This window comes from Heptranchias perlo, unplaced genomic scaffold (assembly GCF_035084215.1).
Source record: "Heptranchias perlo isolate sHepPer1 unplaced genomic scaffold, sHepPer1.hap1 HAP1_SCAFFOLD_70, whole genome shotgun sequence".
NCBI lineage: Eukaryota > Metazoa > Chordata > Chondrichthyes > Hexanchiformes > Hexanchidae > Heptranchias > Heptranchias perlo.
The window spans coordinates 1104047-1131154 of NW_027139729.1; the positions used below are offsets into that span (position 1 = coordinate 1104047).

Genomic DNA, 27108 nt, shown 5'->3' on the forward strand with positions numbered 1-27108 from the left:
CAAGTTAACCCACATTATCTACACGGAATAAATAATATGCTGCTTGACAGAAGTAAAATAGGTACTGGGGCGGTGTAGAATCCGGAGGGGGCCGCCTAACAGAAAAACATAAGGCATTAAAATATTCACACAGAATCTTAGAGCGCAGAAGGAGGCCATTCTGCCCATTGTGACTGTGCTGGCTCTTTTAAGGAGCTGTCCAATTAATACCACTCTCCTGCACTGTACCGAGCTTTGCACTGTTTTGATAACGTACCTCAGTCTCTGATACTCTAAGTCTGTATCACCTCCTCTCTTTACCCCCCATAAAACTCCCCCCCCCCCCATTGATTCAATGCTTCAAAGTCAGTGAATCAGTAATGGGGCCGTGAGTGGTTTGGGACCTTGATGACATCACGATGCACCTGTTAAAAACGACTCGGCACAAAGCTCAATTGTCATTGGTCGATTAATTAATTGCCTCATTAATTCATTGATTCATTCATTGGATATTAACCGTGGACCTGGAACAAGGTGAATGTTTAATTATTACCAGCTGGTGTCAAAAGTATAATAGCGACAGTGTGGGAATGAATCAGTTTCATTCTGTAAGTTTCATTCTGAATGATCACTGGGTCAAAATTGCACATTGACAGAGTGAACAGATGTGGTGACGGTTCAGGTGGGGACCTTGATCAGAACTCACCTGCTCTCTCCACAGAAGCTCACTGACGGGCTCTCTGTTTACAGCATCTGTTTTGTGCATTTTGCTTACTAGTTTCAAATTACCTTGTGTTAAAGTTGCTAGAATGGGTGTTATTTTTTCTCAGCTTCTCTGGGAGTCGACCCTGGACTATTAGGGGATCGGAGAGGAACTAAAGGACACAACTAGTGAATCAAACTTTTCATCAGAGTTGGAGAAATAAAACCGTTCGACGTTTGGTGATTTAACCTTTCCCCAGTAACAGGATAAATAGCGAACAGTTCGTGAAATAAGCGTTAAGAGGCCATTGGGCGATAGCGCAAACTGGACGGTTTCGCATCGGCCGCCTGTTTTACGCTGCGCCCGATATTCAAGTTCTATTGAAGCCAATGGGGTTGAATATCGGGCGGGGAGTAAAACGAATGCATGATCCGATACCGCCGAAGACCAAATATTACCCCCGGATGTCATTTCCACGCCAGTTTTGATCGTTAAATACAACACGGAATGCAGACTGAAATGTAACAAGAACACCTTGTACTGCGGTCGGATGAACACAGTCACCGTGTGAATCTCACTCACCTCTTACAGTTATATGTACAGGGTCACTCTCAGCCGACGTTAGCAGCCTTCCCCACACATCCCCTTTATACAGACAGGTGTAATTTCCTCCATCGGTGTGATCTATATTCGTGATGGTGAAAGTGACAGAATTGTCCCGTGCAGCAGTCTGGACATCCGAGTAATTCGCTTCTCCGTGTCTGTATAAGTAAAATGTGAAGCCAGGAAGGACCCCGGGAGTTGTACAATTAAAGGTAACTTTTCCTCCCTTCAAAACAAGACGAGAATCCACTGATATATTTGGTTTGGGTAGACCTGTAATACGAAAGGAAAAAGTAGTGACGAACGATTCAAACGCAATAGAGATTTATTTTTGTGAACCAAAATATTAATATCCTGGACTTAGGTATTCAGGGCATAATTTCAAAGTTTGCAGATGACACGTAACATCGTTGTAAGCACTGAGGAGGATAATATATACAAAGGGGGAATTGGCCATTCATTAGTGGGATCAAACGGAAGAAAATAAATCAGTTGGGGTTCTATTTTCAAAATCAGCGTTTATCCCTCAAATTTCCCTCTGGGATACCAGAGGAACAGAGGGAAGGCATTGATTTTAAATTCGCATTTGTGGTAACTTAGCCGAGCCATAACCTGATTAAAAAGAGTCATAGAGTTATACAGCACGGATAGAGGCCCTTCGGCCCATCGTGTCCGCGCCGGCCATCAGCCCTGTCTACTCTAATCCCATATTCCAGCATTTGGTCCGTAGCCTTGTATGCTATGGCATTTCAAGTGCTCATCCAAATGCTTCTTGAATGTTGTGAGGGTTCCTGCCTCCACAACCCTTTCAGGCAGTGAGTTCCAGACTCCAACCACCCTCTGGGTGAAAAAGTTCTTTCTCAAATCCCCTCTAAACCTCCCGCCTTTTACCTTGAATCTATGTCCCCTTGTTATAGAACCCTCAACGAAGGGAAAAAGCTCCTTAGTATCCATCCTATCTGTGCCCCTCATAATTTTGTACACCTCAATCATGTCCCCCCTCAGCCTCCTCTGCTCCAAGGAAAACAAACCCAATCTAAACAGTGGAGATTCCCATTTCAAATAAAGGAGTTAAGTGTTAGCGGGCTCTGGGATGAGCGCGATGCTGGGCAGGCCATCATTTGTTGCCCGTCCCTAATTGCCCCTTGAGAAAGTGGTGGTGAGCCGCCTCCTTGTTGAACAGCTGCAGTCCATGTGGTGAAAGTGCTCCATCGATGCTGCTAGGTAGGGAGTTCCAGGATTTTTACACAGTGACGATGAAAGAAAAGCGATATATGTCTCAGTCGATATGATTTGTAACTTGGGGGAAATTTGGAGCTAATGCTGTTCCCATCCAGCTGCTATCTTTGTCCTTCCAGGTGTTGGAGGTCTCAGGTTTGGGCGTTACTGTCGAAATCCAACCCAGTGAGATGATATGGAAAACCAGAATGTAATTCATTAAAGTACTCCGAGTTACATGGTTATTTTGAAAATCTCGGCACGCAGTTTCGGTTATCTGACAGAGAAACCTGTAATGTGACAAGTCCAGCCAGTTTGGAGGTGCCTCGTGAGGTGACACTACACTCAGTGGAGTTAATAGTAAAAAGGAAGTCAAGGGAAGGGTGGGGCCGATTAGGGACCAAAAAGGCGATCTTCTTGTGGAGGCAGAGGGCATGTCTGAGATACCTTATGAGTACTTTGCATCTGTCTTCACTGAGGAAGCGGATGCTGCCAATGTTCCAGTAAAGGCGGAGAAACTGGATAGGATGAGAATAGATAAAGAGGAGGCACGCAAAAGGTTAGCAAAGCTCAGAGTAGAAAAGTCACCCGGTTCGGATGGGATGCATCCCAGCTTGCTGAGAAAAGTACGGGTGGAAATTGTGGAGGGATGAACCCGGCAACGACAGGCCAGTCAGACTAACGTCGATGGTGGTGAAACTTTTAGAGACAATAACCCGGGACAAAATTAATTGGCACTTGGGAAAATATGGGTTAATAAATGAAAGCCAGCACGGATTTGTTAAAGGTAAATCGTGTTGGACTAATTTGATTGAGTTCTTTGATGAAGTAGTGGAGAAGATTGATAAGGGTAATGTAGTTGATGTTTTATATAAAGACCTTCAAAGGGCGTTTCAAAAAGTGCCATACAATAGACTTGTTGGCAAAATTGAAGCCCATTGGATTAAAGGGCAGTGGATGCGTGGATACGTAATTAGCAAAGAGACAGAAAGCAGAGAGTAGTGGTGAATGGTTGATTTTCAAACTCGAATGAAGTGTGCAGTCGTGTCACCCATGGGTCGCGGTTGGGACCGCTGCTCTTTTTGATATATGGTAATGACCTGCACTTGGATACAGAGGGCATAATTTCAAATTTTGCAGGAGATACGAAACATAGAAAGAAGTGAGGAGGATGGTCACAAACTCAAGGAGGACATAGACAGACTGGTGAAATGGGCAGACACATGGCAGATGAAAGTTAACACAGCGAAGTGCGAATTAATTCATTTTGGTAGGAAGATTGAGGCGAGGCAATATAAACTAAATGGTACAAATTTAAAGGGGGTGCGGGAACAAAGAGACCTGGGGGTGTACATACATTAAACTTTCAAGGTGGCAGGACAAATTGAGAAGGCCGCTAAAGGGGATACTGAATTCTTTATAAACAGATTTACAGGATACAAAAGCAAGGAAGTTGTGCTAAACATTTACAAAACACTGGTTAGGCCCCTGCTGTAGTATTGCGGCGAAATCTGCGCACCACACTTTAGGAGGGATGTCAAGACGTTAGAAAGGTACAGAGGAGATTTACTAGAAAAGTAAAAGGGATGAAAGACTTCTGATAAGTGGAAAGACTGGAGAAACTGAGGACGCTAAATTAGGCCGTGTAGTGCCCGTTGATTCGGCGCTATGTGGCCTCTCCAACATCTAAGATGGCGTCTTGCATGCGAACGCACATTTGCAGCGTGATGTGCACCAGATGCCATCTTGGTATTGGAGTTAGCAGTGGGCGAAGATTATGAAGCCGGAATCATGTAAAGTAGGGAGAAAATGGCTTCAATCAGTGTGCAACGCTGATTTAGAGTGATAAACACCATTTTGGGACTTAACGCACAACTCAACGCACAGTCTTAACCCCGACCATCTGAACGTGTCTAAGATTGCCTGGAGGACACTCACCGGCGCTATTTAAAGCGACCATGCAGGATATACAAATTAGTGGCTGGATTATTGTTTTTTTTATTCGTTCACGGGATGTGGGCGTCGCTGGCAAGGCCGGCATTTATTGCCCATCCCGAATTGCCCTCGAGAAGGTGGTGGTGAGCCGCCTTCTTGAACCGCTGCAGTCCGTGTGGTGACGGTTCTCCCACAGTGCTGTTAGGAAGGGAGTTCCAGGATTTTGACCCAGCGACAATGAAGGAACGGCGATATATTTCCAAGTCGGGATGGTGTGTGACTTGGAGGGGAACTTGCAGGTGGTGTTGTTCCCATGCGCCTGCTGCCCTTGTCCTTCTCGGTGGTAGAGGTCGCGGGTTTGGGAGGTGCTGTCGAAGAAGCCTTGGCGAGTTGCTGCAGTGCATCCTGTGAATGGTGCACACTGCAGCCACAGTGCGCCGGTGTTGAAGGGAGTGAATGTTTAGTGTGGTGGATGGGGTGCCAATCAAGCGGGCTGCTTTATCTTGGATGGTGTCGAGCTTCTTGAGTGTTGTTGGAGCTGCACTCATCCAGGCAAGTGGAGAGTATTCAATCACACTCCTGACTTGTGCCTTGTAGATGGTGGAAAGTCTTTGGGGAGTCAGGAGGTGAGTCACTCGCCGCAGAATACCCAGCCTCTGACCTGCTCTCGTAGCCACAGTATTTATATGGCTGGTCCAGTTAAGTTTCTGGTCAATGGTGACCCCCAGGATGTTGATGGTGGGGGATTCGGTGATGGTAATGCCGTTGAATGTCAAGGGTAGGTGGTTAGACTCTCTCTTGTTGGAGATGGTCATTGCCTGGCACTTATCTGGTGCGAATGTTACTTGCCACTTATGAGCCCAAGCCTGGATGTTGTCCAGGTCTTGCTGCATGCAGGCTTGGACTGCTTCATTATCTGAGGGGTTGCGAATGGAACTGAACACTGTGCAGTCATCAGCGAACATCCCCATTTCTGACCTTATGATGGAGGGAAGGTCATTGATGAAGCAGCTGAAGATGGTTGGGCCTAGGACACTGCCCTGAGGAACTCCTGCAGCAATGCCCTGGGGCTGAGATGATTGGCCTCCAACAACCACTACCATCTTCCTTTGTGCTAGGTATGACTCCAGCCACTGGAGTTTTCCCCTTGATTCCCATTGACTTCAATTTTACTAGGGCTCCTTGGTGCCACACTCGGTCAAATGCTGCCTTGATGTCAAGGGCAGTCACTCTCACCTCACCTCTGGAATTCATCTCTTTTGTCCATGTTTGGACCCAGGATGTAATAAGGTCTGGAGCCGAGTGGTCCTGGCTGCCGAGACATTTGTAACTGTTCTTGGAGACTCTCCCACTCTTGAATACTAGGATGCAGGGACATGGCCTAACATTTAGAGCAAGGACGTGTTGGAGTGAATTTAGGAAATGCTTCTGCATGCAAAGGGTGGGAAACAGTTCGAATGGTATTCTGCAGACGGCAGTTGATGCTGGCTTACTTGTGAAAGTTAATTCGGAGATTGATAGATTTCTGTGAACCAAGGGTATTAAGGGATATTGGGCTAAGGCAGGTATATGGAGTTAGGTCACAGGTCCACCGTGATCTCATTGAACGGCAGAACAGGCTCGATGGGCTAAATGCCACCGCCACTTGCTGCTTCCTGATATGCAACATCTTCTCCTGCAAGAAAGTGCGACGCGTGTTTGGATGATGTGCCTGTCATGGTTGAATAGCTGCCAGTGTGTGTGTCCAGTGATTTGTTAGCCTGCGCTAACTCCTATACTAAAATAGCGTCTGGCGCACATCACGCTGGAAACGTGCGTGAGCATCCAAGACGCCATCTTGGATAGCGAAGAGGCCGTGTCGGGCCGAAACAATGGGCGCAACACGGGCCGAAACAATGGGCGCTACACAGCCCAATTTAGCGCCCGAACCCTCCCCTTTCCGCCGGGCGTGTTCGTTTAAAGTTATTCTCCAACTATCACCCTGGGTTGTGAGGTAAAGTTTTAGTCGGGATTGATATCATAAATTTCTGACAGTGGAATATAAATCCGTCTGAGGCGGAGGCCTGAAACGGGCGATCGAGCACATTTTATACTCCACAGATTTTAAACACCACCCAATTATCATTTCCATTGAAGTCAATGTAAAGAAAAACCGGAAGAGATGAGAAACGCTCTGCCGATTCACTATCCTCCATTCTACGATAACGCCTAGTCATAATCTACCCCTAATGCTGTTGAATAGATATTTCAACAATCTCTGCTCCTCCCGCCCCTTTCACTCACCTGCGATAGTGACCGTCACAGCCTCGCTGAGCTGGGACCAAAACTGCCTTCTATTGACGGAGGTTCCATATTTACAGTGGTAGCTCCCTCCTTGGTCTGTTCCGGTGACTCTGAATTTTCCAATGTTGTCCTTTGTGATGATTTGATGAGAGTTCAGAAGTCGGCGATCTCTGTAAAAATGGAAAGTTTTATCGCGATAGTCTCCGGCCACGGTGCAGGTAATGGTCACCGTCTCTCCTTTCAAATACACGCCACTTGGTTGATCAGGGGATATCCGTGGCTTTTTCGGCGTATCTGTGGTAAAATAAACAGAAAGAACAATTGGAAATGAATCTGTGGATTAAGTTACGGTGGAAGTTTGGGAACTCCATACCGATTGTGCGGTGTTGAGGGGAAATGTTTGTATCGGCGGCTGAGATTCGACAAAACAGGAATTGATCATTCATTAGTGGAATCAAACTGAGGTGCGAGAGAAAAGAAATCAGTTTGTGGTTCTATTTCCAAAATTAGGTTTTAGTCCTGAAATTGCACCCTGCGATACGAGGGGAACATGGACAATGCGCTGATTTGAAATTCCCATTCTTTGTCATTTAGGCTATGGTACAAACCGGATATCAAAGAGTGAACTTCTCTGCTGAACCGTGGAGATTGGAACCTCAAATAAAGGAGAGAAGTGATGGTCGATTTATTTATTTATCATTCTTGGGGATGTGAATCAATGACATCACTGGAACTGAATATCGGATCGGGCTGATATCAGGCGGCCGATCCGATCCCGCCCGTCTTACACAACTGCCCGTGGCGGATTTCTACTCCATTTTTACTGAAGAACGGGCGCTCGAGCTTCAGCAGCACATTTTATACTCCACCCGTTTTATACACCACCCAATTATCATCTACATTGAAGTCAATGGAAATAAAAATCGGGAGATATGTGAAACAGCCTGCCGATTCACTATCATCCATTCTACGCGAGCGCACAGTCAAAATCTACCTCTAATGGTGTTGAATAAACATTTTAATAATCTCTGCACCCCTTCACTCACCTGCTATAGTGACCGTCACAGCCTCGCTGATCTGGGACAATAACTGCCTTCTATTGACGGTGGTTCCATATTGACATTGGTACCGCCCTCCTTGATCTGCTCTGCTGACCTTGAATGTTGCAATGTTGTCCTTTGCGAGGACTTGATGAGAGTACACCGGTGGGCTACCTCTGTAAAAATGGAAGGTTTTATCGCGATAGTATCCGGTCACGATGCAGGTAATGGTAACCGTCTCTCCTTTCAAATACACCCCAGTCGGTTTATCAGGGGATATCCTTGGCGTTGTTATCGGATCTGTGGCAAAATGAATGGAAAGAACAATTAGAAATGGATCTGTGGATTATGTGTACGGTGGAAGGTTGGGAACTCAATACCGATTGTGCTGTGTTGTCGGGAACAGTTTGCATCAGGACTGAAATTCGACAAAACTGGAATTGGCCATTCATTCGTGGAATCAAACTGAGGTACGAGAGAAAATAAATCAGATTGTGGTTCCATGTCCAATCCTGCCCGTTTTACACAACTGCCGTGGCGGAAATCTACCCCATTGTTACAGAGACCCTGTCAGGAGCTGAGCGCACAGACCCTCTCTGTGAACATTAAACACTGTTACATAGACTCTGTCAGGATCTGAGTGCAGAGGCCCTCTCTGTGAACATTAAATATAGTTACAGAGACCCTGTCAGGTGCTGAGCGCAGAGACCCCCTCTGTGAATATTAAACTTTTACAAAGACCCTGTCAGGAGCTGAGCGCCGATGGCCTCTCTCTGAATATTAAACACTGTTACAGAGACCCTGTCTGGAGCTGAGCGCGGAGAAGCTCTCGGTGAATAGTAAACATTGTTGCGGACACCCTGTCAGAAGATGAGCGCAGAGACCCTCTTTGTGAATATTAAACGCTGCTACATAGACCATGTCAGGAGCTGAGTGCAGAGACCCTCTCTGTGAATATTAAACACTGTTACAGAGACCCTGTCAGAAGCTGAGCGAAGAGACTCTCTCTGTGAATAGTAAACATTGTTACAAAGACCATGTCAGGAGCTGAGCGCAGAGACGCTCCCTGTGAATATTAAACTCAGTTATATTTAATCAAGTAGGAATTTTTGTACTTATCAAGGGCGTTGAAATATTAACAATCTCAGCCCCCTTCACTCACCTGCTATAGTGACCGTCACAGCCTCGCTGAACTGAGACGATAACCACCTGCTATTGATGAATGTTTCATATTTGCACTGGTACCGCCCTCCTTGGTCTGCTCTGGTAACCGGGAATGTTCCAACGTTGTCCTTTTTGATGATCTGATCAGAGGACAGCAGTCGTCTATCTCTGTAAAAATAGAAGTTTTTATTGGGATAGTCTCCGGTCACGGTGCAGGTAATGGTAGCCGTCTCTCCTTTCAAATAAACACCAGTCGATTGATCAGGGGATATCCCTGGCGTTGTAAGCGGACCTGTAGTGAAATTAATGCAAAGAACAATTAAAAATGGATCTGTGGATTACGTGTACTGTCGAAGTTTAGGAACTCAATAACGATTGCGCTGTGTTTTCGAGAACAGTTGGAATCGGGGGCTGAAGTTCCACAAAACGGGAATTGACCAGTCATTCGTGGAATCAAACTGAGGTGAGAGAGAAGAGAAATCAGTTTGTGGTTCTGTTTCCAAAATCAGATTTTAGCCCTGAAATTGCTTTCTGCGATACGAGGGGAACATGGAAATGCGTGGATTTGAAATTCCAATTTCTGGTCATTTAGCCTGTGGTGCAAACCGGATTAAAAAGAGTGAACGTCTCTGTTAAACCGTGGAGATTAGAATCTCAAATAAAGGAGGTAAGTGATGGTGGGCTCGATTTCATCATTATCATTCTTGGGGATGAGAATCAATGACCTCACTGGGACTGAATATTGGGCTGAGAGCGTGCTGCACCGTCACATGTCCCGTCTTTCAGATGAGACGTTAAACCGAGGCCCCGGCTGCCGTCTCAAGTGAATGTAAAAGATCCCACGCCACTATTTCGAAGGAGAGCAGGAAAGTTTTCCCTGGTGTCCTGAGCCAAATATTTATCCCTCAATCAACACCACTAAAACAGATTATCTGATCATTATCACATTACTGTTTGTGGGGCCTTGCTGAGTGCAATTTGACCGTCGCGGTTCCTGCATTATAACAGTGACTGTACTTCAAATGTATTTCATTGTCTGCAAAGCGCTTTGGACGTCCAGAGGTCATAAAAGGCGCCAAATAAATGGTACTTCCTTCTTTTATTCAAAAACTGTGGCTGTTTTCCTTGTAACAAAGGAGAATGGGGGTAATTTAGTGGCCGTCTTTAAATTTCAGAAGGTTTGGAACCGAGTATAGAGACACAGGAGGTTTCCGGGAGTCCGAACGAGTGGAGATTGATCAGATATAAATGGTATTTCGGGCAGGGAGCAGGAGGGACATTTTAAAGCAAGTGTTGCGAGGCTGTGGAATGAAGCAGAGACCATGTCAACATTTAAGAATAGGTTCGATCGACGGTTGAAGGGAATTGGGAGCAGAGCACGCACATGGGATTAGGGCTATTGCTCGTGTGGAGGATAAACACCAACACGAAGTGGTTGGGCCGAACGGCCTGTTTGCGTGTTATAATTTCTCCATAATTCTATCCTCGTATTCCTCCAGCAACCGACTGGAATCAGAAAAGCAGAATTGCAGCTGTCTTGCACATTTTAGTTTAAGAATCTCTGCGAAGGGAAATATGTTAAACGTGCATAGAACGTTAGTTAGACCACACTGTGTACAGTTCTGATCTCCATATTACAAATAGGGTATCCATATTACACTGGACAGGTGCAAAACGATTTAGTAGGATGATTCGAAAGCTGAGAGATATACTTATCAGGAAAGACTGAACTGTCTGGGACTCTTTTCTCCAGAAAACAGAAGGTTTAGGGGTGACCTGATAGAGGTCTTTAAAATTATGAAGCGATTTGATAGGTTAGACGTAGAGAAAATGTTTCCACTTGTAGGGGAGACAGAAATTAGGGGTTATAAATATAATATAGTCACCAATAAACCCAATAGGGGATTCAGGAGAAACTTCTTTACCCAGAGAGCAGTGAGAATGTGGAACTCGTTACCACAAGTAGTAGTTTAGGCGAATAGTATTGATGCAATTAAGGGGAAGCTGGATTAATATATGAGCGAGAAAGGAATAGGGTGGAGGAGGCTCTTGTGGAGCATAAACGCCGACACGGACCTGTTGAGTCAAATGGCCTGTTTCTGTATCCAATTTTTTTAAGTCTTCCCATTGGCTCATGGTTACAGCATTCTTCTGGTACCGTGGTTAACTCTGATTAACGATTCATTCCCAGGTGTTTGCCTTTAAAATAATTAATTGATATTCACACTCTAAAATCAATTATCCAACTTTGAATTTGCAGTTGTGGCGATGTTATCCAAATGGAACAGAGTGACAGAGAGGAATGAAACATAGGAGTGGAAGAGAAACAGTGAGAAACAATGCGAGAGAATCAAGGAGAAATTGAAAGAGGGTTATCAGCGAGACTGGATAGGAAGATAAAAAGAGAGAGCGGGCGGGAATGAGTGACAAGTGCAATGAGACAGTGGGACGAAAGAGAGAGTATGAAAAAGAGAGGCAGCAAATAAGCAAAGAGCAATGAGAGAGAGGGGGTGTAGTGAAATAGGAGAGGTAACTGGAATGAAAAAGAAATGGAAAGAAGAAGTGAGAGGGAGAAAGAGAGAGAGAAGCTGGGCCTTTGACCCCTCCCTCTGTCGCTGATTGGCTCGCCGAGCTAACAAACTGCCTTGCACAAGAAACTTCACCCAACTTGGTTTTGGAGCTACGACAAGCCGGTTGTCCCTTTAACTGAGAATTTAGGAGGAAATTCTTCTCACAGAGAATGTGAAAGTCGCTGGCAGGCGGAGTGGTTGAAGCAGGTGGCAGTGATGCATCAAAGGGGGGCTAGATACATACACGAGGGAGAATGGAACAGAGGGCTGTGGGGGCAGGGTGGGGAAGCGGTCATTAAAATGTGGGATATAAACCCTGGCATCGACCAGCAGGAGCGAATGGTCCGATTCTGTGCTGTACATTCTATCTAATTCTATGTAATCAGCCCCCTACAGAGCGCTTCGAAATGAAAGCCAGAGTAATATTAAAGCTGTGAATATCTTTGGAAAGTTTCGGCCGAACTCCCATTGTTTGAAAGTAATGTGATGTGTGAAAATGCACATTTCTGAGATGACTGGTACTCCAGCTAATTCCCCCGCCTGCCTGTCAGGGAGTGAAGCTTTTCTGACGAAAGGGAAATATGACATTGTCTCCACACTACAATAAAGAAGGAAAACCATCGATGTTAGATTGTCATTTTCAAAATATTTAGTTGCTTATCACTTTTCAGTGTCGATTTTATGTGATTCGGCCCGCAACACAAAAGTTCTGCCCAAGCCCAAAAGGGATTGAGAACAGTGATCATCTTTTGTGTTAGCATTACTGACCGACAGATGGCGGTACTGCACGTTTTTTCGGGCATCTGAAGTTGAAACGGAATAAGAATATAAGACCATAAGAAATAGGAGCAGAAGTAGGCCATATGGCCCCTCGAGCCTGCTCCGACATTCAATAAGATCATGGCTGATCTTCAACCTCAACTCCACTTTTCCGCCAGCTCCCCATGTTCCTCGATTCCCCTAGAATATACAAATCTATCGATCTCGGCCTTGAATATACTCGTGATGTGGAGATGCCGGTGATGGACTGGGCTGGACAAATGTAAGGGGTCTTACAACACCAGGTTATAGTCCAAAAGCTTTATTTGAAATCACAAGCTTTCGGAGCTTTCCTCCTTCGTCAGGTGAGTGTAAACTCATTCACTCACCTGACGAAGGAGGAAAGCTCCGAAAGCTTGTGATTTTCAAATAAAACTGTTGGACTATAACCTGGTGTTGTAAGATTGCTTACATTCTTCCTTAGGGAAGGAGACCAAAACTGTGCACAGTACTCCAGGTGTGGTCTACCAGAGCCCTATAAAATTGCAACAAGGCCTCCTTACTCTTATACTCCAACCCTTTGCAATAAAGGCTATCATACCATTTGCCTTCCTAATTGCTTGCTGTACCTGCATGTTAACTTTCTGTGATTCATGTACAAGGACACCCAAATCCTTCTGACTACCAACGTTTCTTAGGCTCTCACCGTTTAAAAATATTCTGTTTTTCTATTCTACCTACCAAAGTGAATAACCTTACATTTTCCCACATTATACTCGATCTGCCACCTTCTTGCCCATTCCTTCAACCTGTTTATATCACTTTGCAGCATCTTCGCGACCTCCTCACAGCTTACTTTCCCACCTAGCTTTTTGTCGTCAGCAAACTTGGATAAATTACATTGGGTCCCTTCATCAAAGTCTTTAATATAGATTGTAAATAGCTAATGCCCAAGCACCGATCCTTGTGGCAGCACACTAGTTACAGCCCGCCAAACTAATAATGAAATGTTTATCCCTACTCTCTGTTTGCTCTCTGTCAACCAATGCTCAATCCACGCTAAAAAATTACACCAATCCCATGAGCCCTAACCTTGTGTAACAGCCTCTTGTGTGGCACCTTATCGGATGCCTTTTGAAAATCCAAATATACAACATCCACTGGTTCTCCTTTATCTACCCTGCAAGTTACATCCTCAATAAACTCTAATAGACTGGTTATATACGATTTCCCTTTCATAAAAACATGTTGACTCTGCCTAATCATATTATGATTTTTTTAAGTGCCCTGTTACTATGTCCTTAATAAGAGATTCCAGCATTTTCCCTACTACTGATGTCAGGCTAACTGATCTATAGTTCTCTGTTTTTTCTCTCTCCCTCCTTTCTTGAATAGTGGGTTTACATTTGCTACCTTCCAATCCACAGGGACCGTTCTCGAAACTAGGGAATTCTGGAAGATAAAAACCAATGCATCCACTATCTCGACAGCCACCTCTTTTAAAACCCGAGGATGTAGGCCATCAGGTACAGGGGATTTGTTGGCATTTAGCCTCATTAATTTGTCCAGTACTTTTTCTTTACTAAACATAATTGCTTTAAGTTCCACACTCTCATTAGACCCTTGGTTCCACACTATTTCCAGTATGCTTTTCGTGTCTTTTACTATGAAGACAGATAAAAAGTATTAATTTAACGTCTCTGCTATTTCCTTATTCCCCATTTTAATTTCTCCTGACTCTGCCGCTAAGGGACCCACGTTTACATTCGCTAATCCCTTTCTCTTTTACATACTTGCAGAAGCTCTTAAAATCTGTTTTTATATTTCTTGCTAGTTTACATTCATACTCAACTTTCTCCCTCTTTATCAATTGTTTTGGTCGTCCTCTGCTGATTTCTTAAACCCTCCTAATCCTCAGGCTTACTATTTTTGGCAACATTGTAAGCCTCTTCGTTTACCACTAACCTTAACGTGTCTAGTTAGCTACGGTTCGATCACTTCTCCCATGCAGCTTTATTCCTCAAGGCAATGTATATTCGTTTAGAATTATCAATTGTTTCTGTAAATGTTCGTCATTGCTTATCCACCATCACATCTTTTAATCTAATTTCCCAATCTACCTTAAGCAACTTGTCCCTCATACTTACGTAATTGGCTTTGCTTAAATTTAAGTCCCGAGTTTCAGATTTAACTACATCACTCTCAAACTCAATATGAAATTCTATCACATCTTGATCACTCTTCCCCAGAGGATCCTTACACATAATATTATTAATTAACCCTGCCTCATTAAACAATACTAGATCTAAAATAATCTTTTTCCTATTTGGTTTCTCGGCATATTGTTCCAGAAAATTGCCTCGAATGCATTCCATGAACTGTTCTTCCAAACGTCTTTTGCCAATTTGGTGTGCCCAGTCTGTATGAGGATTAAAGTCGCACACGATTATTACATTACCCTTGTTACATGCTCCTCTTAATTTCCTGATTTATACTTTGTCCAACACTATAACTACTGTCAGGAGGCCTATAAACTACTCCCACCAGTATTTTCTGTCTCTTGTTCTTTCTTAGCTCCCATACTGATTCTACATCCTGATTTTCTGAGCTAAGTTCCTCTCTCACTATTGTCTTCATTGCATCCTTTATTATCAGGGCTACCACACTCCACAACCCCCGCCACAAACTTTTCCATTTTGACAATCATTTCTAAAAATCAAGTACCCTGGAATATTTAGTTCCACGCAATGGTCACCCTGCAAACTAATGTTGGATAAACACGCAAAACGGTTGGAGGGACCACTCGGTAGTCTCACTATTTTGTGAATGAAAATAAAAGTCTTTGCGTTCTCTTGGGTTAGGGCGAAGGAACCGGATCTCGTGGACAAGCCGAGTTCAGAGAGGACATGGCGGGAAATAGGAGAGAAATAAAGATGAAATTCAAGACTAGGGCTAGGGGAATTAGAAGTAAGGTTTCGTTTGTTGGGCGCTGGGAAGGAGTGGAAGCAGCATAGGCAGCTGAGCAGATGGCCATAGGAGTAGAGAGGTCACCAGAGATCGGCGGGTGATGGTTGGGTGGGGGCGGAGTTGGGGTGGTGGTGGTGGGGATGTGGTCGTGAATTTGGGTAACAGTGTTTATATGGAGAGAGAAGTTTCGAAGGTACACGTGGGCAGTTAAAAAAGGCTAGAGAGGGACATAGAGGCTGACATGGAGATTGAAACCACCGAGGACGAGGAGTCGCTCAATGAACAGTCTGAGGAAGGAAATCTTGGTAAGATAATCGGGTGGGACTGGGTGGTGGGGGTGGGAGGGTAGGGGTCGGTAGACAAATACAAATTATGGAGCGGTCAGAAGGGTGGATCACGATGAGGTGATTGAAGCAAGAGAAGGTTCCAGAGGAGCAGGAGAAAAGCCTAAGGTGCCATTAACGATTAGGATCACAGTGCTATCACAGCGGCGTTGGTGAGACGTGTGGTGGTGGGATACGTGGTGGTGGGATATATGGTGGGACATGTGTTGTTGGGACATGTGTTGTTGGGGCATGTGGTGGTGCTGTCATATGTGATGGGACACATGTTGTTAGGAAAAACGTCGGTGGGATACGTGGTGGGACATGTGTTGGTGGGACATGTGTTGGAGGGACATGTTGGAGGGACATGTGTTGGTGGGACATGTGTTGGAGGGACATGTTGGAGGGACATGTGTTGGAGGGACATGTGTTGGAATGTACAAGCCGCTAGGGAGGCTTTAGTAAGTGATAAGATGTTGCCATTGTGAGCCAAGACTCAGTCAAAGACAGTTGGTCAACGCAATCTTACAAACATCCACATGCATGGCCAGGGCCTTGCTCGTGAGTGAAGCATCATTCTCGATGGAAATTGATAGGGGTGCTGGTTGATCAATTGAAGAGACCAAGTTGTTAGTAGAGGGTCGGGTGAGTGTGATAGTAAGAAAGATTGGGAGATTAGACCTCAGGGGAGCGATGGGTGGGAAGATCAGCAACAGAGGAGGGGGGTGTTGCTGGCCGTATGAAACGATTGACAGAGCTCTCGATGGGCTTTTGGAGAATGCCAAGAGTGACACAGAGAGCAGCTGTGGACTAATTCACGAGGAATTCAAGCCTGGGACAGTAGGAGTTTTGGAACGCCGAGAAGCAGTGATGTGTTGGGATAATGACGATTGGGGAGGGTTGAAGTACCCAAGAGGGAAATACAGATCATAGAGAATCAGGAAAGGGATCTGGGGTTGATGACAGATTTATCCTTCAACTCATCTAGCCAATGCCTGGCTCATGCAAAGTGTTGAGATTTGAATTACTAACAAAACGAAACGCAGGATAGATCAAAAGAAGTGATGTTAACATTAAGTAGAACATTTGTCCGGGAAAGTGCATGGAATTAGAGACAACCTATTGACATGGGTAGGGAATTGGTTAGAACGTAGGAGACAGAGAGCAGGGATAATGGGTATGCATTCCAATTGGCAGGATATTGCTAGTGATGTCCCCCAGGGATCTGTACTGGGGCCTTAGAATTCACTATATGTATAAATGGCACAGATGAAGAAATCAAGAGCCCTATATCCAAGTTTGCTGACGACATTAAGTTAGGTGGCACAGTAAGTTGTGTAGATGGGAGAAGACAATTGCTAAAGACCTGAGAAAGAAAGATCAGGTTATTTTCTAAATGGTGAGCAGCTAGGAACTGTGGCGCAATGGTGAGATTTAGGGATCCAAGTATAGAAATCACTAAAAGCTAATGGACAGGTACAAAAATTAACTTAAATGGCTAATGGAATGTTAGCACTTATCTCAAGGGGGCTGGAATACAAAGTATTGGAAGTTATGCTATAGTTATATAAAGCTCTGGTCAGATTGCATCTGGAGACACTGCATTCAATTCTGGGCTCTGCATCTCAGGAAGGATATACTGGCCTTGGAGGGGTTGCAGCGAAGAATAAGCAGAATGATAACAGGGCAAAAATGGTTCATTTATGAGGACAGGTTGCATGGACTAGGGTGAGTATGGAAGATTAAAGGATGATCTAACCGAGATGTTTAAGATGATTAAAGTATTTGATAGGGTAGATAGAGAGAAACCATTTCTTCTGGTGGGAAGAGTCCAGAACAAGGAGGTATAACCTTAAAATTAGAGCTAGGCTTTTCAAGGGTAATGTCATGAATCACTCCTTCACACAAAGAGTAGTGGAAATCTGAAATACCTCCACAAAATGTTGTTGAGGCTGGGGCTCAATTGAATTCGTCAAAACTGGGATTGATAGATTTTTATTAGGCAAGGATATTGAGGGATATGGAACTAAGGTGGGTAAATGGAGTTAAGATTCAGATCATAGAATTACATAGAATTACACAGAATGTACAGCACAGAAACATGCCATTCGGCCCTACAGGTCCATGCCGGTCTTTGTGGTCCACACGAGCCTTGTCCCTCCCCACTTCATCAAACCGTATCTGCATATCCTTCCATTCCTTTCTTCCTCATGTGTTCAACTAGCTTCCTCTGAAATGCATCTATGTCAGTTGCCTCAACTACTCCCGGTGGTAACGAGTTCCACCTTCTAACCACACCCTGGGTTCTCCTGAATTCCCTATTGGATTTATTAGTGACTACCTTATATTTCTGAGCAATAGTTCTGATCTCCCCCGCAAATGGAAACACCATCTCTACGTCCACCCTATCAAACCATTTCATAATCTTAAAGACCTCTATCAGGTCACCCCTCAGTCTTCTCTTTTCCAGAGAAAAGCGCCCCAGCCTGCTCAATCTTTACTAATAGCTATAACCTCTCAGTTCTAGAATCAGCCTAGTAATTCTTTTTACGCTTTCTCCAGTCCCTCCATGTGCTGTTTATAATATGGAGATCAGATCTGTTCACAGTACTCCAAGTGTGGTCTAAGCAAGATCAGTCATGGTCTAAAGGAATGGAGGAATAAGCTCGAGGGGCCGAATGGTCAACACCTGTTCCGATGTCCCTATGTTCCACCTGGAGTGCTGTTTGCAGTTTTGTAACCCACGACAGAGTAAGTGTATAGATGTACTGTCCATAACACGGACATATCCCATACTGCCTTCGCAATGACAGCTGCTGAGATGCAGACCTGTATTACTGCTACGAATGACAAAACACGATTGGTTACAGTAATCAAATTCATTTACATAAAAAACAACTGAATGCTTCAGCAGTCAAGAAAATTAGTTATTGAATTTCATTATTTTAGAGAAAAACGTCGACACTAACCTTGAGAAACACTCTGCCGAGCCCCAAAGATAACTAAAAGGAGAAAATATAAATTAGTTAAATGAACACCAACACCTTTAGACGATCAATACAACAAGCTGATTTTCGTGAATTGTTTTATGGATATTTATCAGTGTGATTGCATTGGTGGCATTTTGGTCCGTTTCGGTTAAACTCCCACTCCAGAACTTGAGAGAGTTCCAGATTTCCACTACCCTTTGTTTGAAAAAGTACTTCCTGCTTTCACTCCAATTGGTCCAGCTCTAATTCTAATACCATGCCCACTTGTTCTCGATTCCCCTCTATAACTGAATAAAATCAATCGAGACGTCCCTTTGTAAAACATTCCAATTACCCACGACAAGTATCAAAAGGTGCCCTTGGGCCTAATGACACAAAACCGGATGAAAACTTGTTCAAAAAACATGAAGGGCCCATTTTGTGGCTGAGTGAAACCGTCACTGATTGACAAGGGAAAGCAGCTAGTGTGGAGTGTGTGTGCAGACACTGTGTATCTTTACAGATCTTCACATGCGTCCACATCACGAAACAGAATTGCAATGCAGGCGTCGGAGCTCCAATATGGAATAGATGGATGCATTAACGGTGGGAATTGAGATTTTAAAAATTGGAGATGATGGGGTTAATGCTGAGCATAACGGACACAAAACAACGTGAAAAGTTCTTCAAAATGCACAAAAGCCCCGTTTTGGGACTGAGTGAAACCATCACTGAAAGATAAAGGAAAGCAGCTGGGTTGGGTGTGTGTCCAAACATTGTGCATTTTTAAAGATTCCCACATCTCCACACCATGAAACAGAATTGCAATAGAAGTGTCGGAGCTCTATTATGGGATGGATGGATGGAAGCATTAACGGTGGGAATTGATATGGAAACATCGGGGATTAAAAGCTTCATGCTGAGCCCAACGGGCAACTGCAGCACTGAGTTTATTGAGGACATTAGTCTCCACCCACTGTACAGTTTAGCAAGAGGAGGACAGTACCTAAGGAAACTGACCATTCACAATTTCAGCTGGTTTGGGGCCCGGAATGGAAGTTGGGTAGTCAGCTGTTTACCCCGAATAAGGTCAAGGGAGCAGGAGGTGGGTCGAATGGGCAAGCTCAGCTCGGAAAGTACATGCGTGGAGATCGGAGGGAAACTCGAAAAAGGCTCAGGATCAGGGCTGGGTAATGGAGGAGCCTGAGGAGAGGTTGGGCCTGGTGATATTGGGACTTGTGGGATGCAGCAGATGCATCTGAATGGATGGTCTTAATCTTAGTGACTTCAGTTATGTGGAGAGACAAGAGAAACTGGGATTGTTCTCCTTTGAGCAGAGAAGGTTAAGTGGAGATTTAATAGGGGTGTTCAAAATTATGAGGGGTTTTGTTCGAGTGTGTAGTGAGAAAATGTTTCCACTGGCAGGAGGGTCGGGAATCAGAGGATACAGAATTATGTTAATTGGCAAAAGAATACGAAGGAGATGAGGATAAATTTTGATATGCCACAAGTTTTTATGATCTGGAATGGTGGTGGAAGCAGATTCAATAGAAACTTTCAAAAGTGGATTGGATAGAAACTTGAAAAGGGAAAGAATGCAGAGCGATGGGGAAAGATCAGGGGAGTGGGATTAATTTGACAGCTCATTTCAAAGCTGGCACATGCATGCCGAGCCAAATGGCCTTCCTCTGTGCTGTAAGAATTCATGAAGTTCACTCGGTCATCGTATTTGTTGTTGGAGGAGAGTGTGGAGGGGGCTGGGAAAGAGATTTATGGAGATTGTGTGTTGTGGGCAAAAGAAGCTGGAGGTTATCTTTGGTCCCCAGGGTCATCCTGGAGCAGCAGGCGGTTTTCAGAGAGGACATCGTGCTTGTTCTAATTCTGGGTCAGCCATATCTGGTGATGGATGGCTAAACCAGTGGTGATCCAGATATGCTCAAGTCTGCACCCCTTGGAATTAAACCAGCAGGAACGACCAGGATAGAAGAGAGTAAACGTTTTACTCGGGGCAAAGGCATCAACGGTTGAAGAACGGGAGTGGTTGAGAAGTTACACAGCCGCAGAAGTATGATGACAAATGGCGGGTCAAAGTCCAGGCAACAGGGAGTGTGAAAGTGTTTATTCCAAAGTTGGAATGCAGAAGTAATTCGATTTGAAGTAAGTAAGGAGATGTGGGTTATGATGGTTGCAAGCAAGTGACCGAGGCCTTGGCAGTGCACAACTCTGGGCACCACACTTTAGGAAGGATGTCAAGGTCTTGGAGAGGGTAAGGAGGAGATTTACCCGGATGATACCAGTGATGAGGGACTTCAGTTATGTGGAGAGATTGGAGAAGCTTGGGTTGTTCTCCTTAGAGCAGGTAAGTGTAAAGGCAGACCTAATAGAGGAATTCAAAATAATGAGGGGCTTTGATAGAGCAAGTAGAGTGAAATTGATTCCGCTGGCACGTGGTCTGTAATCAGAGGTCACAGATTTCAAAGAGTTGGCAAAAGAACTAGAGGGAAATGAGGAGAAATGTTTACATAAAGAGGTTTGCGAAGATCTGGAACACAATACCTGAAAGGGTGATGGAAGCAGATTCCATAGGAACTTTCAAAGGGCAATTGGACATGTACTTGAAGGGGATAATTTGCAGGGTTATGGAGAAAATAATTGGGGTGTGTTACTAATTTGGATAGCTCGTTCAAGGAGCCAGCATAGACTCGATGGGCCGAAAGGCCTCGTTCCACGTTGTAAGATTCTATGATTCTATGATTCTTGTCAACTTGAAATTTTAGTAAGCAATGAGAAGGATATTGGCAGAGTTCAGGAGGACATTGGTAGATTGGTGAAATGGGGAAACACAGGGCAGATGACATTTAATGTAGAGAAGTGTGAAGTGATGTATTTTGGAAAGAAGAGTGAGAAGAGGCAATATTACCTAAATGATCAAATTGCACAGCGGGAGCATTAACAGAGAGACCTGGGATACACATACACAAATCTTTGAAGGTGGTCGTTGGAGATTAAACGTTAAATGCCAACCCTCCTGCCAGTGGAAACAGTCTCTCCCCAACTACTCGATTAAAACCTTTCATTATTTTTTTCTGAGCAACGGTCAGCAGTAGCACTGTGTTTGTTGAAGGACATTAGTCTCCACTCACTGTGCAGATCTATATCTCAGTGATGTGGTCAATTGCAGCACACTGAAGGAGGAGGTGGAGTCTAAATAATGAGTACAGAATGGTGTTTGAACTCACTGGGAACCGATACTTTTACAAACAGTTTACTCATTGTTACAAATGTCACAATTCGGGTGAACGGTATGGAAGGAGGAAGTAAATTGAACATGAATAAGTAAAGAATCTGAAAATATTGCAGGCAGAATTTAACAGTGATATCAAATACTTAGAACGGAAGCCAATGGTTTCAGCTCAGAAGCGCTTCACCTCGGACAAAGAGGAAGTTTAACCGCTGACAGTAAGGACAGTCAGCAGAACAAGAATGTGTTTAAACACACTGAATGAAAATTCATTGTGCCAATCTTTCTGATTTTCTTCCAACCGATGGTTATATTCATTAATTCTTTGAAAGCTACCACTATTCGAGGTGCAGTAACGGATATATTCTCAGGCATTCATATATTAATAAAATACAATTCAAGGGACTTAAAATGAATAAAAATATTTAATATTGCAACTAACATCTTCGAAGCTTTCATTAAGGGGATCTATTTAGGGACAACACTCAAACAGAATGGGAACCACTGACAGTAAGAACATTGTAGCAGAACCAAGAATGTGTTGAAATATATTGAATGAAAATACATTGTGGCAATCTTTCTGATAGGCTTTTAACCGAGTAATTAATTAATTCTTTGAAATCCACCCCTAATAGTGGTGCAGGAGCACACTGATTATCAGGCATTCATTTATTAATAAAATTGAATTGAATTCACTTGAAATCGATAGAGATGTTTAATATTCCACCTAATATCTCCTAAGCTAGCAATAAGGGGATATATTAGATTGTGCCCCCTTGTTCTCCATTTCACCACCATAACTGAATAAGGTCTATCGAGAGGTGTAAATTTGTAACTAATTCCATTAATCCATGGTAATTATCAATCGGTGCCCTTGGGTCTAATTACAAAAAACAGCATGAAAAGTTGGAGATAAGGGGTTAATGCTGAGCACAACTTGCAGCTGCAGCACTGTGTTTATTGAGGAACATTAGTCTCCACCCACTGTGTAGATCTGTATCTTCGTGACATCCAGCACACTGAAGGAGGAAGTTGAGTTAGGAGAAATTCCGAGAGCTGAATGCCGCCTGAGTTATTCACCAGAAACATTTATTCGTACAGACAGTACACACATGCACATAAATATCACAAAACACCTAAAATCGAGATGCAAGATGGAATAGAGAATGAAAAATAAGCAAGCAAACTGAAAATGGCCAGTACTGAAGAGAACAGTAAGAGCAGTTGGCTTCATAGCGGAAGAAAGCGGTTTCAACTCAGAGGAGGGTTAGTTCAAAGAAAGAGGAACTTAACCTCTGACAGAAGGAACAATGTCTCAGCACCAACTGAATAACTATAAATATATTTACTAGATTATCCACTGAATGTGTTCAAATTTTTCTTCTCCCTTTTTTCTCTCTATCTCCCCCAAAGAGGTGTATTCACGAAGGGAGTTGCTCAGGGCCGCCCTCCAATACCCCACCGCATTATCTGCTCATGTCTGAGTGCAGGGGGTTGATTGACCTGAGGTCAGCCGTGGTGACCCCTGGATAACTGTACCCTCCTAACGCGCATGCTCACTTCCAAGCATGGAACATATGGTATCGTAGAATCATGGAATCAGAGAAGGTTACAGCACGGCAGCAGGTCATTCGGCCCATCGAGTCCGCGCCGGCTCCATACATGAGCAATGAAGCTAGTCCCACTGCCCCGCCAGAAATAGCAGGGCTCGTCCGAGATGCAATAAGATGCGATAAGGCGACACTTGGCCGATATTTCATTCAATGGCTTTGGGGCACTGAGCCCACTGGTATCGCTGCTATCACTCATCCCCACCCCGCACCCCCCCTCCCCGCCCCTTGATGGAGATCAGCAAACTCAGTGGATGTTGATTGTTGAATTTTCCTTTTATATACATCTTACTCCTACACTGTAGACAGTAACTGGGCAATCGAGAGACCAATATCTCCCCTTTTCACCCCGTCTCAAGGCGCCTCATGGGAGCGTTATCAAACAAAATGTGACACCGAGCCGCTAAATGAGATGTTAGGTCAGGTGACCAACAGTTGGTCAAAGCTGTAGGTTTTAACAGACAGATTCTCAAAGATTCAATTGTCAAAGAAAAACTAGCTCCGAGATACTTTAATACCGATATGAAGAGAGATTGTCCCCTCTCCGTTACACTCCCCTCACCGTTACCCGCAGAGAATTCAGCACAAGCAAGCAACCGCTCTGAATGCTTTCCAATGTCGAGGGCTCCACGCCAAATTATGAGTTGCTTTCATCCACTGAGATACCGGAGTTCGGACACCGCCGGGTTCAGTCGCACTCTCCCGCTGACAGTTGCCAACTCAGACCGGGAATTGGTATAAAATTGTTTCACGACTCACCAAACAGCAGTAAAAAGCCGGTTGTATCCATTTTCGAAGAAGTGCTACTTTGAGGCATGAGAGCTGCAAGGAACGGCGACAGAATCACTTGCTCCAACTCACAGAAGGACAAACCCGGAAGGGTTGAGAGACTTGAGAGCGGATATGGAGGATGGATGGGAATGAGTTGGTCCCCACAATTAAAGTAACAGCACCGAGTTTTGTACAACCTGAAATAAGATGTGGTTTGGAACATTGCAATGATCCAATATGGCGGCCTTTGACTATTAGACGGTGATCATAGGATGAAGGGGTTAGAATGGACCATTTACCCAGAACAACACCGTAAATCATTTGTGTTCAGTTAGAACGATTGCTCCCATCATGGTCAGGATCTCCATTGCTGGGAAGGGACTGTGTCCCACTTCAGGCACTCGGTGTCAGCATCAAGCACCCAAAATTCAGGCGCAGCAAAATGTAACAACAAAGTGCCTCAACCCAAACCTCGATCATTGCTTTTCTATTTCCCAAAACAGCCCTCCCGTGGGCTTGTTTAGTGAAGTGTTTTCCTTATTACATTACAGACGATTAAAAATAAAACTGGAACATCCAAACCCGGTAGCAATTTAGTTCCACGGGTGTCTGGTACAATGAATATAGATGGATATGTTCAATGTGACTCTGATATTGAGTTGGTTTACTCTCTCATATCGCCCTGGTAACGACTGTGAGAATGAAAATACCACCTCCAGCTTTCTCCAACCGCCAATTTCAAACCGTTTCTCGACAATAGAACCAAAACACAGCGCTCCGCAAAAACCCTTACAGACTCGGTCTTCATATTCACGGATTCCCAGAAGCCTGGAGCTTTTAAATAAACCCCTTACAATTAACAGTCAGTAATATTCCTGCCTAAATACAGTCCCTTCGATAACAAGTCAACCCGCCTCCTTCCATTGCAGTCCCAGACCCGATTCTATCTCCCCACACATCCCCTCGCAGACGGGTTCAGCAGTTTACAAACACCTTATTCCAGCTGATTTGGAGAATCTCGTGTGTTGGTGTTTGAGTTGTGGCGCAGAATTTCTCCGCCAGTGTTACCGTCTCACAGAGACTCTCGCCCTGAATCTGTTAAAAAAAAATGAGCATGAACTGGGACTGGAGCCGAACACATCCCCAGTTACTGTGAGGCCCGGCCCGGACATCTCATTTTCTCTGTTTTATATCAGACGGTCTCCCACCTTCATGTTCAGCACTAGAGAGAGACAAACACACACTGTCAGTCTTACACTTCCAATCAGTGTGTCTATATCACACTTGCCAATAGTATCCAACATACGTATACAGCTCCAGAGAGAGAGAGAACGACAGACATAAACAGTATTTGTTCCAGACTGATCTGTAAAGTTGCGTTTTATCCAGAAAGATCCCGTTGGAGAGACAAAAGATGCGGTCTCATCTCTCACTGTTATTGTACCAGAGACAGGCACGCATTTAATCCCAAACTCAGGGACAGTGCAGAGAGTGACAAAAACAATGGGCGACATTTAACCCTCTTTTGCCTGTTCTACCATCTGCAGTTATGCAGCTCAGGGCCTTTTGGTATAACTCTCATTGACCGAGAGTTTCACTCCGGTTAAGTTAATCTGTGACTTTTGCTGTCAGATATGAATGCTATACGGTCCCAACAAACACACCGACTCACTCTTACCTCGTCTGTTTCTCCAGGATTGGTTTGAGAAATCCTCGCATCAGTTTTATCAGTAAAGGGGCCAAGAATGAACAGAATCCATAGGTTCATTTCAGAACCGCTGAGAGAAACAGCAGGGATGGAAACATCTAGTTTAATAGTTAGAGATTGTAAAGTCAGTCTGGATTCCAGCGTTAGGCACTGGTGGAATCCCATCTGTTTTCCATTCTGGTGCCTGTTCCTGCACTGCCTGTGGACCCCATTCCCTCTGACCTTTCCCCCAGACCCACTTCCTTTGCTCAGACTCGGAAAAATTCCAATTGGGGAAAGTTTCCATCGATTTTTGTATTGGGAATTAAACCAGTTATCTGCGCATGCGTGACTCAGCCCCGCCCCCAGCGCTGGCCGTTGGTGAGCAGAAGAGCGCATGCGCGCTGCCCTCCCCCAGCTCGGCCTGTGGGCGCCATTCCCTCAGTGAGCGGAAGAAGATGGTTTAAAACAGCCGGGAATGGAGAGATCACGGCCCCCGGGGGAAGGGAGCAAAGAGCAGCCTCGTTACAGCAGCTCATCGCTTCGGGACCGTGTCCGCAGATGGGCTCAGAGATCGGCATTGAGTCCGGGGGAAGGTCAGGGGGAGTCCGGGGGCTGTTTGTAAGAGGCGGAGTGGATCAGGAACTGGTCCCGGAACATGGAGTGAGCGGGGGAAGGGAGAGGTCATTCTCGGGCTGTGTGTGTCCAGGGTGTGTCCAGGGTAAAGGAGACAGAATGGGAAGAACCTGCTATTTAAAATCATTGCTGCTTTCTCTCCCCAAAGCAGTGGTGAATGTTCCTCGTTTAGTTCCAGTCTCACGCTGTTTATTGTTATTGGACAGTGAAGAGTGGAAACAGAGCTGGACAGTCAGGATGTGGGGAGTTATACAAAGAGCATCAATTGCAGGCATCAGGTGAGAAGTGTGAAGGACACATTTTAAACAGCGGCTGTTTGGTTTCCTTTGAACGGTTAGTCCCATGGGAGAGGGGATTAGAATCCTGACCTGTACAAACGTCCCAGCCCCATCGGGTCGTCCCATTCATTTGTTAGTGGAGGGGTTGGGTTGTGTCTGGATGTCAATATATTGTTGTAAAACAGCCCAACAACCTGGTGTGCAGAAGCTGGGTGCTGCAGTACTGCAGTGGAGTCAGACACTGACACTGTTTGAATCGCTGATTTACATTTATGGATATTCAAAATAATTATTAACAGATATTAAACTGATCACTTCTGTATTTTCTTCATCACCTGTTCTTGAGTTACCAGACATACGTTTCTTTCTACA

At 44.5% G+C, this 27108-nt stretch overlaps 3 protein-coding genes across 8 annotated transcripts in view; 1 reads left to right on the plus strand and 2 right to left on the minus strand.

The window, feature by feature from the left end:
* Nucleotides 1-24224, minus strand: part of LOC137318332 (osteoclast-associated immunoglobulin-like receptor) — a 32382-nt gene extending 8158 nt beyond the window's left edge. Inside the window, exons 1-5 of the mRNA XM_067981216.1 lie at nt 24124-24224; nt 18514-18546; nt 7768-8061; nt 6722-7015; nt 1265-1558 (exon numbers count right to left, since the gene is read on the minus strand). Of these exons, the coding sequence (XP_067837317.1) occupies nt 1265-1558; nt 6722-7015; nt 7768-8061; nt 18514-18546; nt 24124-24181 (973 nt within the window). The 5' untranslated portion in view covers nt 24182-24224. The remainder of the gene's footprint in view (nt 1-1264; nt 1559-6721; nt 7016-7767; nt 8062-18513; nt 18547-24123) is intronic.
* The window catches only part of LOC137318393 (zinc finger protein 3-like), a 626361-nt gene that overhangs the window by 90062 nt on the left and 509191 nt on the right, over nt 1-27108 (minus strand). The window lies entirely within an intron of this gene.
* Nucleotides 26450-27108, plus strand: part of LOC137318443 (zinc finger protein 229-like) — a 54870-nt gene continuing 54211 nt past the window's right edge. The window contains exon 1 of the mRNA XM_067981329.1: nt 26450-26736. The gene's annotated coding sequence lies outside the window, so the exon portion shown is untranslated. The remainder of the gene's footprint in view (nt 26737-27108) is intronic.